The 14,320-nt window shown below is 42.7% G+C and overlaps 1 protein-coding gene across 4 annotated transcripts in view; it reads right to left on the bottom strand.

The window, feature by feature from the left end:
• ADAMTS20 (ADAM metallopeptidase with thrombospondin type 1 motif 20) overlaps window positions 1-14,320 on the bottom strand; it is a 181,865-nt gene that overhangs the window by 124,684 nt on the left and 42,861 nt on the right. For all 4 annotated transcript variants that reach the window (XM_038379168.2, XM_038379153.2, XM_043494489.1 and 1 more), the window contains exons 4-8: window positions 11,561-11,823; window positions 5,392-5,475; window positions 4,112-4,236; window positions 603-643; window positions 161-266 (exon numbers count right to left, since the gene is read on the bottom strand). In XM_038379168.2, coding sequence (XP_038235096.1) covers window positions 161-266; window positions 603-643; window positions 4,112-4,236; window positions 5,392-5,475; window positions 11,561-11,823 — 619 coding nt within the window. The remainder of the gene's footprint in view (window positions 1-160; window positions 267-602; window positions 644-4,111; window positions 4,237-5,391; window positions 5,476-11,560; window positions 11,824-14,320) is intronic.

Here is a 14,320-nt window from a genome sequence, read left to right as displayed (position 1 = left end):
CAGAGGTGGCAAGATGCAAGGGGGCAGGGAGAATGTTGTGTCCTGTAAAGGGCTTTAGCAGATTACTTCCTCACAGAGCAAGAGGGAACACCAGGGGAAATGGGACATTATATATATAAAAAAATCAAAACATTTATTCCGTTGGAAAATATATACTTACACATGCCCAAGTTCATGTGCTATAGTAAATGCAGCACTTAATCCATTTTCTTCACTTATAGAACAGCTGCGCAGTGGGTCACACATTGTACCTAATTCCGCTAAGCCTGGAAAAATGAATTTTTATATAAAAGCCTAACAGTAAAATATTCATGTAGAAGTATTGACTATATAAATTAATATTAAGGGGGTACATGTTCAAAGTGAGGCCTAACGGATAGCCAGAGGCACACAAATTAAGCACCTACCTTGATCCAGAAAATCATTCCCAGAATATATACCAAGGCAAGGTTACATTACCAAGGATGCAATACCATAAAGGTTGACTTTCTAAGATGCACATTGTAAACTTTACATTTACAGTATGATTTCCTCATATCTGTAATACAATTCTCTTACAAGTTCTCTTAAAAATATTGTACTGATTTAACAAAGTAGCTTACCTAGAGTATCACACTTCTCTCTAGCTCTGCAGATATCTTCCCTTGAAGAAAAAGATGTTATTTGAAACTATTATAATATCCAAAAGAGAATCCAAAATTGTATTCCAAACAACAAAAAACACAGAGGACCAGATCTCATGCTGGTATAAACTGATGTAACTGTATTGACTTCAATTGAGCTACACTGATTTAAACCAGATATGGATTTGTGGCATAATTTTTAATATTTAAATGTACAGAGCAGTTTTAAATTCTTGTGAACAAGTTAATTTAAACTCAACAGACTTAGCCCACACTATCACTGTCTCTCAAACTTGCATTGAACAAGAAGCCTAAATGCTACATACCAGATCCCCAAAGATACTTAGGTAATTGAATCCTGTTTTTAGGTGCTACTGCAACCCACAGAATTCCCATTGTTTGGCTGCCACCTTACCCTGTAGGCATCAAAACTCACTCAGTGCCTAAGTTTTTGTAGTAAAAGTTCCCTAGGTGCCTACATTCCTGCCTCTGAGCTTGCGCATTGCAGCCTCACTCTAGGCCTCTGGGCACCCACCTCCTGCCTAAGTGGGCGCCCACCTCCTGCCTAAGTGCCAGAGCAATCCACGAGTTGGGGAAAGACAGGTGGTCACCTGCCTAAGTTTGCATGTGGACCCAGTCCAGTAGGCAGGCTTAGAGGCCACCTAACTGCACACAAAACAACTTGCAGGAGGGGGGGGGAGACAGAAGGTGGATCTGCCTTATAATCTTTAGCCCAGTAGTAAAAGAATTCACTAGGATTTGGGAAACAACCAGTTCAAGTCCTCCCCACCCAGCTGACAGGGAGGAATTTGAACAGAATCTTCTACCTCTCAAGTGAGTGTCTTAATTAGTGGGCTATAAAGTCATCCCCACTCTGTCTTTGCCCCCAGATAACATTTAATTATTCAATTATTTAATTAAAGTGGAACAACTTCAATAGGACAGATTGAGGGAAACCCACACCAGAATATTCTATGGACAAGTGATTAGGCCACTCACCTGAAAAATAAGAGACTCCTGTTCAAATCTCTTCCCCTTATCAGGCAGAGGGAGGAATTGAGCTAGTGATCTCACACATTCCGGGTGAATGCGCTAACCACTGGGATAAAAGTTATGAGAGTTTCCTCCCAGTTGTTTTGTGTGGAATTAGGCAGCCTCTGAGTATACCTACTGGACTGGGCTCCACATACAACTTAGGCAGAAGAGCACCTATTAGGGTGACTAACTGTCTGGTTTTCGCCAGGAACCATGGCCAATGGGAGCTGCGGGGGCGGTGCCTGCAGGTGAGAGCAGCGTGCAGAGCTGCCTACAGTGCCTCCACCTAGGAGCCGAACCTCCTGGCTCCTTCCGGGGCACAGTGCAGTCTGTGGTGCCAGGACAGGCAGGAAGCCTGCCTTAGCCCCACCTGCTGCGCCACTGACCAGAAGCCACCGGAGGTAAGTCCGCGCCCAACCCCAAGCCCCAGCTCTGAAACCCCCCCACAAACCTGAAGCCCCCTCCTACACCCCAAGCCCCTCATCCCATGCCCCACACCAGAGCTTGCACCCCAGCCCAGAGCCCTGACCCCTCCTGCACCCCAACCCCTGCTTCAGCCCAGAGCCCCCTCCCACACCCTGAAACCCTCTTCCCCACCCCCAGCCTGGAGCCTCCTCCTGCACCCCAAACCCCTCATTCATGGCCCCACCCCAGAGCCCGCACCCCCACATGGAGCCCTTACCCCCCGCACCGCAACCCCCTGTCTCAACTCACAGCCCCCTCCCGCACCCTGAACCTCTCATCCCCAGCCCCACCCCAGAGCCTATACCCCCAGCCAGAGCCCATACCCCCTCCCACACCCTGAACCTCTCATTTCTGGCCCCACCCCAGAGCCCACACCCCCAGTTAGAGACCTCACCCTCTCCCGCACCCCAACCGCCTGCCCCAGGGCAGTGAAAGTGACTGAGGGTAGGGGAAAGAGAGCCATCGAGGGAGAGGGAATGTAGTGAGCGGGGGGCAGGGCCTCAGGGAAAGGGCAGGACAGGGGGCGAAGCCTCTGGGAAGGAGCGGGGCTAGGGTGTTCAGTTTTGTGGGATTAAAATGTTGGCAACCCTAATGCCTATTTTCCCCCATTTTGTGGATTGCTAGCAGAGCTAGGCACCTCTCTGCAGCCCAAATTGAGACACTGAACTCCATAAGATGGGCAGGGTGGGTCTTAATACACCTCCTTCTTCTTGGGTCTCCCATTCACTGGGTTAGGCAGTTCTCCATCTAGCATGCTGGCTTTGTGGATCACATTCTAAGGTGCCTATCCTTAGATTCCCATTCATTGTATAGGAGGCTAGGGGCCTAACTCCAGTTCTATGGATCACAGTGTTGCTCCTGTGGTTTTCTAGGGAGCTAAAAGTTAGGTGTCATGACACTCAGCATCACAATGCTTAAGTCCCTTTTGTGGATCTCAGCTTATGCTATTTCCCTGGCGGTTTCACAATGCACAGCAAGCATAGAAATGCTGCTGAAAATTGTGCAGTATTGTTCTGGAAATTTGAAACTGCCCTAAGCAGAGGAACCAACAACACTGCTGAAATTAAGAAAATAAAATTCAGGACAAGATCTAAATGCAGCTTATTCTTTTTTCCCAGTGGATATAAAACAAGGTTTAAATATCAGAGAAACTGAAAGAGAAAGAACAATTAGGGAGGGTATATCTTATGCTTGAACACCAGAAAGACTGAGAGAAGTGGAGACAGGAGGAATATATATTAAATCTAATGCTTTCCCCCCTGTAAAGTATTAATTTTGTAAACTGCTGTTCAAAAGTAGACCATCATTAAGTCAGTGCAATGGATTCCATTAGCGTTATTGCTTTGGTACAGCACCCTAGCACTGACTAAACTGTATTGGTAGAATGGATAGAACCTTCATTTCACCAGATCACAATTTCAGCGGTGATCCTGCTCCCACTGACTTTAATGGGAACTCGATCAGCTGGTCTGTTACCAACACAACATTGTCACTGTAATTTTTCATGAATTGTTTCTCTGTGGTCTCAGGATACAACTACACTTGAGCTGAAGATAGTATCCAGCTCAGATAAATATATGCACGCTAACTCTGATTGAGCTACCATGCTAAAAATGGAAGCATAGCCGCAGAGGTGCAGGCAGTGGGATGGGCTAGCCATCAGAGTAAGTATTGAGAGTCCCTGGCAAGACTGTACTTGGGCAGCTAGCCAACCCTACCACCTGCACCACCACGGATACACTTCTATTTTTAGCATGCTAGCTCACTCAAACTAGCGTGTATACATCTACCTGAGTTGGAAACTACACCTTCAACTCAAGCGTAGATGTATCTTTGGAGTACAAAACATCTAATTTTATTCCACTATTGATTTCTTCATTTACTTTAATTAACTTTGAAATATTTCAGTGCAACAGTTAAAAATGTCAGAAACAAACTGTTACTTGTCTGACATAGTTCAATAAACATGATTATTTCAGAGGCTGTACCTTGTAATGAGAACAGCAGTATCATGATGAGAAGGGTGAGTATCATCCAGAATGTTCTGTGTTTGTTGCCATAAACAAAAATTACGAAGAGTGGTAGCTGCATTAAAACTGATGGCTGGTCCTTCCTGTATAGGAAATTGCCAAGACACAACAAAGACTCATTCACTTGCAGTATTTCAGTCATGTGGTATCCAATTCTGCAAGCTGATCTGTGTGGGTGAACAGCAGGCGGGGAATCAATAGGGCTCTATGCAGGAGTCCACCCACACAGATTAATTTGCAGGATCTGAGCCGTAACGTGGACAGTAATCAGACAGACAGTAACGTAACCAGTCTTTTAAATCAGTAAGTATAACCCTGTGTCATATACTGATTATAAAGACACTGTTAGAAAAATATTTATAACAAAATAAATCAACATAAAAATAGTTTTTAAAAATTCAGATCCATGTTATGCACACTATATTGGACTAATATAATTTATAACATCTAATTTTTCGTGTTTATTTTTTTAATTTCACTAAAGTTTGGACAATGAAACACATGGGTCTTATGGTAAATATAATTTCCTCCTTCTCATTATGTTGCAATGCTGCTATAATTGAGGCCAGATTATCTTGTGCTACTGGCAGACCACAGTTGACAACTAGGGAAGGAGGAACTGTTTGTAAGATTCACTTCGTGGCATTTTCAGCAGATTGTATGAGGGGAGGGAATACCATCTCCCATGAACCCTGCAAAACAAAAGATCTCAGGGGATCCATAAGCAGCTAGGGCCTCCATACTGCCACCCTGTTGCATGACCCCTTACGGAACTCCCTCATTCCTCTGGCAACATGGTATTAATGAAGCTGCGCCCAGGAGACTTATCCTGCAAGTAGCTGCCCTATAAGCCCTTATGAGGGTCTTACTTAAAGGCCATTTAAGTCAATGGGAATTCCTAAAAGAAAGGATGGGAGGAGTTCCACAATAAAAATAAAAGGCTCTGCACTAAACCTCTCTGTGTGTGTAAACTAATTCCACTTGGGGCTATAGTTAACCCTGACACCTACATTCTTTCTCTGTTTTGTTTGGTTTTGGTGGAGGAGCTTTTGTTTGAAGGGTTTGTTTTTATATCAACAAAGTGATGGTCATAGTAAAGATAAGTATAACTGACCTTAACATTTAAAAAATAAACTGCTTTTGTTGAAATTATTTTATTTTTAAACATTAGCCTGCAAACAAATCTTTTGTGCCTAATCTGCTGGAAAATATCCTATTAATCAATATATTTTTCTTACCTGTTCATTGTGAATTACAATTAGTTTTACAATCATTATATTTATGAGATTTCCAATACTTGAGTCTTTGTAGATTGCTGCAACCTAGAGAGAAAAAGGTAATAGGATTAGACTGCTAAAACAATATGGCAAACTTGAGATCTCTTAGTATTTTCATACTCAGTTATTTAGTTAAATTTTTATATTCAGTTATAAGCATTCAAATACCACATTGGTTACCAGAAGATGGACAGATTATACTCAGTTACACCTTTTACAATCTGTCATTTGTTCACTGTAACTGAATATACTTGTTTACTATAACAATGATTAACACTGAATAAGACTAAGGTCAAACGGACTCTCCACAGATATGACAGAGACAAGGTAGGTACTGGACTGACTTCTGTAGATGGAAAGTACAAGCTTTCAAGCTACACAGAGCGCTTCTTTAGGTTTGGCAAAGGAAGAATAGTGTTTGAGCTAAATATAAGTTGGAACAGACTGTTAAGCAGAAGGGTTAACATGTTGGAGGCAGTCACTTGAAATGAATTGGGAAATTGGGCATTAGATTATTACGCACAGAGGGTCTGAAATGGGCAATTTAGGGCACCAGGCATTCTGGTGTGTTACAAATTGTTGTAATGAACCAGAAAACCTGTGTCTCTGTTAAGTTCATGGCTTTTGGTGTCTAGCAGAGTTATGAATTAAAATTCCCAAGTTCGCCTTTTGAAGGTGTTGTGCAGGTTTCCCCTGAGGATAAGTATTGCAAGATCAGATATGGAGTGATCACTTTGTGAAAAGTAAAGGAGTACTTGTGGCACCTTAGAGACTAACAAATTTATTTGAGCATAAGCTTTCATGAGCTACAGCTCACTTCATCAGATGCATTCAGTGGAAAAGGTTCACCCACAGGTGATGTTTGTCTTTTATCATTTTTCTGTGCAAGTTCCTTCGAGAGTGTAGTGATTGTTCCATTTCACTCACACAGTTGTTTTTGGGGCATTTGATGCATTGGATAAGGTACATCACAAGTGTGTGAAGGACTCATAAATCTTGAAAGGTGTGTTGTGGGGGTACTGATCATCAAAGCAGTGAAGATATGTCTGCAAGTTTTGCATCTATTGTTCTGGCAGTGTCTGGTGCTGCTTTGAGTTGGTGTGTCCTGGTCTATGGGGATCTTGCTTTGGATGATGATCTTGGTGAGTTTGGGGGGTTATTTGAAGGCCAGAGGAGGAAGTTTGGGAAAGATTTCTTTTAGGGTGTGGTACCCTGAAAGAAATCTTTCCCAAATTCCAATATAACAGTCAGCCTACATAGATCCCTTTGAAAGACCAGGGAATAATACAGCAGGGACTGAGACACACCATTAAGGGGAATGGAAGCTTTGCCACTGACTTTAGTGAGAGCAGAACCAAGCTTTAAGAGACTAGTTTCACAGCATGCTTCAAAACTGCACCAAATATTTTGCAAAAGATATTTTCTGCACATGCAAAACCTACATTTGCATAAGCAAAGAGGCATTTCTGCACATAAATCAGGTAGCTAGACCACAGCGCTCACTGGCTAAACCCATGGACCAGGGTGAAGCCATATTGAAAGCTTACCCTTCATGTAGAAAAGTAACTGTGTGTGAGGAATCGCAGGTCTCAAACACAGACCTATAAGTCTCCAAGCAGTGCCCAGACCACACCTGTCACAAGACAGCTCTCCAGAATCATTAGGGATAGGTGCTAGCAGAACTCTGGCCCACCAGATGCTCTGCCTATGAAGCTCCTGATTGGAGCGGACATCCAGCCCTACCGATTGGCCCACACTACCTAAGCCAGAAGGAGGCACAGGAAGTTGGGGTCTAAGCAACTGAATGAACTGCTAATCAGCGGACTACAGGATCCAAAGCCCCGACTCTGGTTTGATCCTGGCATTGTTACCTGACTCCAGTTTGATCCTTGATACTGCTACTAATTCTGATTTTGGCTTCACCCCCAGCACTGTTCCCTGGTTCCTGACTCTGACTTAACCCTGGGCATGGCTATCTGACTCCAGTCCTGACCCTCAGCATGAGTCCTGATCCCCCCACTCTGGCCCCAACCCTTGGTATGATCCTGACCCTGTCTCTGGCTCTGACTCTGACTGCTGGCTTCTGACCCTGATTCTGACCACTAGGCCTGACTGCCAACACCCCGTCCCTAAACTGTTCCTCTTCAAGATGTGTTGTCTACATGGATGCCACTCTTTGTGTATGTACATCCCATGTGTATTAGACTGGCTTCTTTTGGACAGAAGTGTCCATCGGAGCTGCACCTGTGCCCTAGATACCATCCCATCCTCCCTCCCACCCCACACCACCCCAGTATAAAGAGGCAGGCCCAACCATTTTCAGTTCCTTCACCAATACCCAACCCCGATGTGGGAAGGAATATATAGTAGCAGGAAAGGAGGGTGGGTTGTGGCATCCATGTGGACAACACTTCTTAAAGAATGACATTTATTCTATGGTACTTCAGTAACCATTCTTTTTTCTTCAAGTGATTGTCCACATGGATTCAATTCTTGCTGACTAACAAGCAGTAGTCTGATTGCTTGGAGATGGGTACTAAGAGTCCTGCCTAAACAATGATTGCAGGACAGCCCTACCAACATGGGCATCCTGTTTGGAAGCTTTGACCAAAAGATTAGAGTCTCGTAAATGTGAGGACCAAGCTTAATGTATTTGCCTTACAAGTCTCAGGAATAGAGGCATTCTTCAAATACACAGAGGTTGCCTGACCTCTAGTGGAATGAGATACAATGTTTCCAAGTGGATCCAACTTGGGCAGCTCATAACATGTTCTTATGTAGTTGGACACCCATTTTGATAGATTTCTGTGAAGATACTGCCTGATATTTAACCCTATCAGCAAAGGCCACAAAAACCAAGATCTTCAAAAGGCATTTAGGCTCCTAACTTCCAGTGAAACCAATGGAAGTTAAAAATCTAGATACCTCTGAGGATCTGGGCCAGTCTAGGTGTGTTTCTAAATAATTGTGTCTTGGTAAGGTAGTATGACAATGCCCTTACCACATCAAATGTATGAAGTTTAGCTTCCGCTGGGATTGGGTGAGACTTGGGGAAGAAAACTGTGAGATGAATAAATTGGTTCTTATGGAACTCAAACTACTTTTGGCAGGAGCTTGAGGTGAGGCCTGAGAGTAACTCTAGCCTTCTGAAATACTGTATAAGGGGGATTCATAATATGGGGATGAATCTCTCCCCTCCCCACCTTTGAGCTGATGTGATGGCTACTAAAAAGGTAGTCTTCACTGATAGGTAGTAAAGTGAAGATGTTATTAAGGGTTCAAAGGGGAGACACATGAATCCTGTTCATACTATAGAGGTCCTAAGAGGGAGGTAGCTGCTGAACTGCAGAAAAAACATGACTGAGGCCCTTAAGAAATCCAGGCACTGTAGGGTGAGAAAATACAGTGTGCTCCTGGATAAGAGGGTAATGTGCAGCTATTGCTGCTAGTTCCCTTTGGAACTAACCGAAAGCCCAAATTGTTGCGGGCCTAGTAAATAGCCCAATATCAATGAAATAGGTGTCCTCAAGGGAGACAGCTGGTGCTGAGACATCCAAATAAAAACCTTATTCACTTAGCTTTATAAATCAGTCTAGTTGCGGATTTCCCATTTTGGAACAGAATGTTCTGAACTTCAGCTGAACAGCTTCTTTTGGTGGATGTCATCCAGTCAGCAGCCAGGCTGTCAGATGTAACAATGATGAGTCTAGATTAGGATCTTACCATTGTTCTGTGAGGTTGTATCAGGCAAAGGAGGTAAAGTGATCAGAGGCTGCACTGAGAGGTTCACTAGATCTGAATACCAGAACTGCCTGGGTCCCAGACCGGGACCATCATGATCATCATCTCTGCCTCTTGTCTCAGGATCCTCAGTATCATCAGACCTCAGTCCCAATATTGAGGGGATGAAAAAAACAACTTCAGGGAGCCTGAACTGAAGCACCATCTAGATCAGAAAACTTGGCATAATTGTTCTGGTCTGTGAGAAATAATTCCATTGATGGCTATCCCCATTTGCAAATGATGATCTTCAGCACTGGGTCCTTGAGCAACCACCCATGGTTGTCTGAATTGTCTGTTGTGGTGATCTACTAGTGAGTCCTGCATACATGCAAGATGCAAGGCCAGTGGCATGATCCAGTGATGAATGCACAAATCTAGATCCAAATGGCTTTCTGGCAGAGTGGAGATGATCTGGTTCCTCCCTGTCTGCTGACATAAAGCGTAGTTGTGGTATTGGACTGTGTCCATTATGTCTATGTGATGACTGCTGTGTAGATGCATTGATTTCAACCACCCCGTCTAGTGTACAGGTGAAGTCTGGCAAACTGTATCACATAGGTGCATGAGGTCATATGTTCACGAGCCTGAGGCATATTCACTGATGTCTTTGATTGAGTTTGAAGTTGGTTGAGGAGATTCTATCTTGACAAAGGTAGGCTCTCACTGACCTGGAATCTAACACAGCTCCTATGAACTCTCTGTTTGAGTCAGAGAAAGTGTGGATTTTTCTCTATTGACTTTGAGGCTCAGAGTGGCGAGTACCTTTAATGTTATTTGGAGACTATTGGGGTGATCTTCCTCAGATGAACTAGTCATCTAGGTATGGACAGAACTGAATCCCTTCTTTCCTTAAAACAGCCTTTGTTGACAATTTCGAGGACCCAGTGGCCCAAGGTCATCTGAGTCTAGGCTTCCAAAAAGTAAGAGTTAGTTGATGAAGGGGGGTGAAAGGAAGTGAACCTTGAGAGGCTGTCAGGCTCTTGACACCAGTATAAAACCGCTTCCTAGTAGAGGATGCAGACTTTGCAGCAACAAAGGAAGAGGTGGAGAGTCGTTGTCAGTGGAACCTCTCTGTCTTGGCAACTCGGAGGCTGACAACGTACTGTGCAGAGGGACACTGACTGAAGAAAGCCTGTGGTCTTACTTGCTTCCTTCTTGGGACTGGAATGGAGCTTTGCCAATTTACACCAGCTGAGGATCTGGTGTACAGTATTTTATTTTGAACATTTGCCTATTTTTATTTAAGTCTTATCTGACACCCTGTTATGTTGCTGGAACATACCTCTGATCTCCACCTATATCTGCCCCAGGTCAATATAAAGTTACCTTTATATTACTGATGTCACTCACAGATCTCTTTTTGTCCAATCTGAATGCTCAGCACCAGTTGGTTTTCCTTCAGTGCAAACGGGTTGAGTATGCTAAGGAACAAATTCTTTCATTAAGGGACATACTAGAGTGGGCTGTAGGAGGAATTCAATATCTCTCAGATCTCAAAGTTCTAGGGTGTGCAACCACTGCACCATTCCTTCAAAAGTAGCAGCACGTGCTTCTGTCTGCAGCTGACCAGAGGGTCAGTGTGCAGGAGAGGAGGAGCAGGACCAGAACCAAACCTCCACCTCCTCCTCATCCCTTTTGTGATGACGAGCAGATACAGAGACACTATCCCTAAGCTGCTCTAGCATTTGAGTCTTCTCTTCCCTCCAGATCCTCAGCTGGTGTTAATTATGTATTACTATTATTAATTATTATTATTATTACTGTTGTTTATTACCATAATGCCTCAGAACCTTAGTCAACACAAACCTGGACCCTATTGTGCTAGGTGCTGTACAAACACAGAATGAAGATCACAGTCCCTGACACAAACAGTTTACAACTGAAGTAGTTCCATTAGCTGAAGCCATCTGAGAATCTGATTATTATTTTGAAAATGCTACAAGCACCAATATAAAATAACCTGGGCATTTTGTTTCACAACAGCTACATGTTCTTAATATGTTTTCAAAAACAGCACTGCTTTGTAAATGTATTCATTTTACTTAAATATTACAGTGAATTACCACCTATTACTAATTTTTTTTAATGTTTTTTCAAATTAAGGGCTAGATTTTACCACATTCACTTATGGTAAGTAGCACCTTATTGCACTGAAGTCAACAGAGCTACCAGCTAAGGTTCTGGCCCCGATCTTCTATGTTTACAGAAGTTCCTTGTTTCAATACAGAATTCCATCTGACTGGATGCAGATGGTCCAGTAGACTTAAAGGGTGTAAAATTTAAAGGGAAAATACCAGAACAGTAATAAATTCACTTACTATTGGCAACATCACTTAGGGTTACTTACTATTGACATAAGTGTTAATATATAGTGCTGCAAGCTCCGTCCATGGTGGCGAACCATTTTGGTATCAGCTGTAACCATCACCTCTACATATCTTGGATAGGAAAGAAAACGTTTTTTCCGGGAATGTGGATTGCTTCTATCATCCTCTATTGATAGATTTTTAAAAGCATACTCTAAAACTGTGGCATTTTGTAAAATATTTAGGTTTTCATTTAAACTGCCGTAGTCTGGAAATGGTAAAGTGATTTTCTTCATCTCTTTTTCTGTAAGATAAAAAAAACCAGTTACCATAGCATGCAGTTTCTAAACTTAAAGAGAGTAAGGAAAAAGATTGCACAAAATAAAGTGAGAAAGCTGTAATATTTACAATCTGCTTCCAAAATGAATCAATGTAAGCACAAAACATTAGATAGGGAAGCCTGAAACAGGAATATCAAATTGGATATTTACAGTACACTATTATACAGCTGTCCCATATATGGTGTCATTGTAAGAAATGACATTTGTATTACCATAGTGCCTAAGTGCCCTAGTCAATGTGGACCAGGACCCTATTGTGCTAGGTGCTGTACAAACACAGAGCAAAAACATTATTCTTGTCCCAAACAGGGGAAAGAGACTTATTACATACCTTTTAGAATGCAAATCATTTTAAAATTCAAACTGACAAGCTGGAAGGACAAGAGCAGTGTGATGTCCACCTGCATGAACCTCAGTTTAAGGGGGGAAATCTGATACAATGCAGTTGTAGACGAGACAACAACTCATTGTAATAGCTACACTCACCATCAAGGCTTACACGAAACATGGAAATAACACATAAAAGAAAGATCTCAGAACTGCTACCCAATTGCTGTTTCTGCCCAGACTCTGACTGCACATGTTCAAAGGGGTTCTGCAAGGACACAGATGAATTGCATTAAATGTATGTGTAGGAGTCAAAGAAGCAAGAAATTTGACACACAGAGGAGAAAGAAAAAGAGAGGACAAAGGAATACATAATCAAGGGCCAGGTTGTGGAGTCTCCCCAGTTTGTGCTCCTCAATTACAAGGCCTGCTCCAAGCTAACTCCACTAGTCTCATCAAGGGAGGTAGGAAAGACAGAATGAAGTCGGGGCCATTGCCCTTCCTTTCTGCCCCCCTCAGCCAACTAAGCTGAGCCAGCACAGGGAGGAGGAACTCATGATCTGTACTTCCAAAGGGTGATGGAACTGCAGTGCCATTGCAGCACATAGCTAGCCACAGCCAGGATTCCTTCTGACATGCCTTTGCCATCAATTTTTCCCCCCTCCCACCCCCAATGTTCTTTAGCCCATAATATGATCTGAATGATTTTGATACTATAGCACAAAACAAAAAGTTACCGCTACAGTAATTGATACGTTAAGCATAGAAAAGTCTTACGGATGTACAGGTGCTGCTTTTCACATATATTTCATAAGCTTTATTAAATGTCAAAATGAGCAGTGTATTTTCATGACAATAATGGGCATTTATCATCTAGTGAGCAAATAACATACACATTTAAAACATTTACAATCAATGTTTACCAAATATTCAAACAACTCAGAAGAAACTGTTCTTGTACAATCAAATAAATAACACAACTTTAGATAAATAAAAATGTATAATACGTTAGCAATAATGTTGCTTAAGTCTGTGTTTACCTGAAAGACTGGAAAGGTACCAGTTCTGGTCTCTTCAGGTAAATAATGTATGTTTTATAATCTTCCATGAAAGGGTTGTAATTGTTTTTCTTTAAAATAAAACAGGGACATTAAATACAAAAAATTACATTTCAATAGTAAAATTGTGACACAAACCAACAAAAGCCAGGAAGTTTATAAACAAGGCTGACACTGAAGACTTAACTCAGGTCATTACAGGGATTTTGTTTTGTTTACACTTTTATGTCCTTACTGTCATTTAAACATAATTTTTTGTATTTAATTAATTAAGGGCTTGAATTCTTTGTGCACCCAAAACCCCCAGGCCCAATTTGAGGAGACATACCTGTGCTAGCTCTGATAGAGCACAGCCTTAGCGGCACAAGCTCCAGGAGGGGCATGCCACCCTGACTATGTCCCAAGAGTCTCCTATGGGTACATGCTAGCCCCATCCATCACTTGTGTCGCCAGGGCTACCCACTATTTTTAGCACACTAGCTTGATCAGCGCTAGGGCAGGTATATCTCCTCAAATGGGATTACACTCCCAGCTTGAAGTTCACACATACCCTAAGTCACCCAGACTCCCTATACAATACCTGGGGAGAGTTAGGCCCCAGAGAATGGGATTCACAAAAGCCAGCACACTGACCAAGGAGCTGCCTAGCTAGCCAGAAGGAAATACCAAAGAGAGGAACTTGGCCTAAGCCTTGCCTTCAAAGAGACTCAGCACCTAAGTCTGGGCTGGTGTCATTCTTGTTCCTGCTCTAGCCCAATGCATATGAACTATCTGGCAAATGACCTATCTGGCTTTAAGATTAAACTCGATAAGTTTATGGAGGAGATGGTATGATGGGATAACATGATTTTAGCAATTAATTGATCTTTTACTATTCATGGTAAATACACCCAATGGCCTCTGATGGGATGTTAGATGGCGTGGGATCTGAGTTACTACAGAAAATTCTTTCCTGGGTATCTGGCTCGCGAATCTTGCCCATATGCTCAGAGTTCAGCTGATCGCCATATTTGGGGTCGGGAAGGAATTTTCCTCCAGGGCAGATTGAAAGAGGCCCTGGAGGTTTTTCACTTTC

This window comes from Dermochelys coriacea, chromosome 1 (assembly GCF_009764565.3).
Source record: "Dermochelys coriacea isolate rDerCor1 chromosome 1, rDerCor1.pri.v4, whole genome shotgun sequence".
Taxonomy (NCBI): domain Eukaryota; kingdom Metazoa; phylum Chordata; order Testudines; family Dermochelyidae; genus Dermochelys; species Dermochelys coriacea.
The sequence above is the reverse complement of the archived record's forward strand: the minus strand, read 5'-3'. Positions and strand labels throughout refer to the sequence as shown.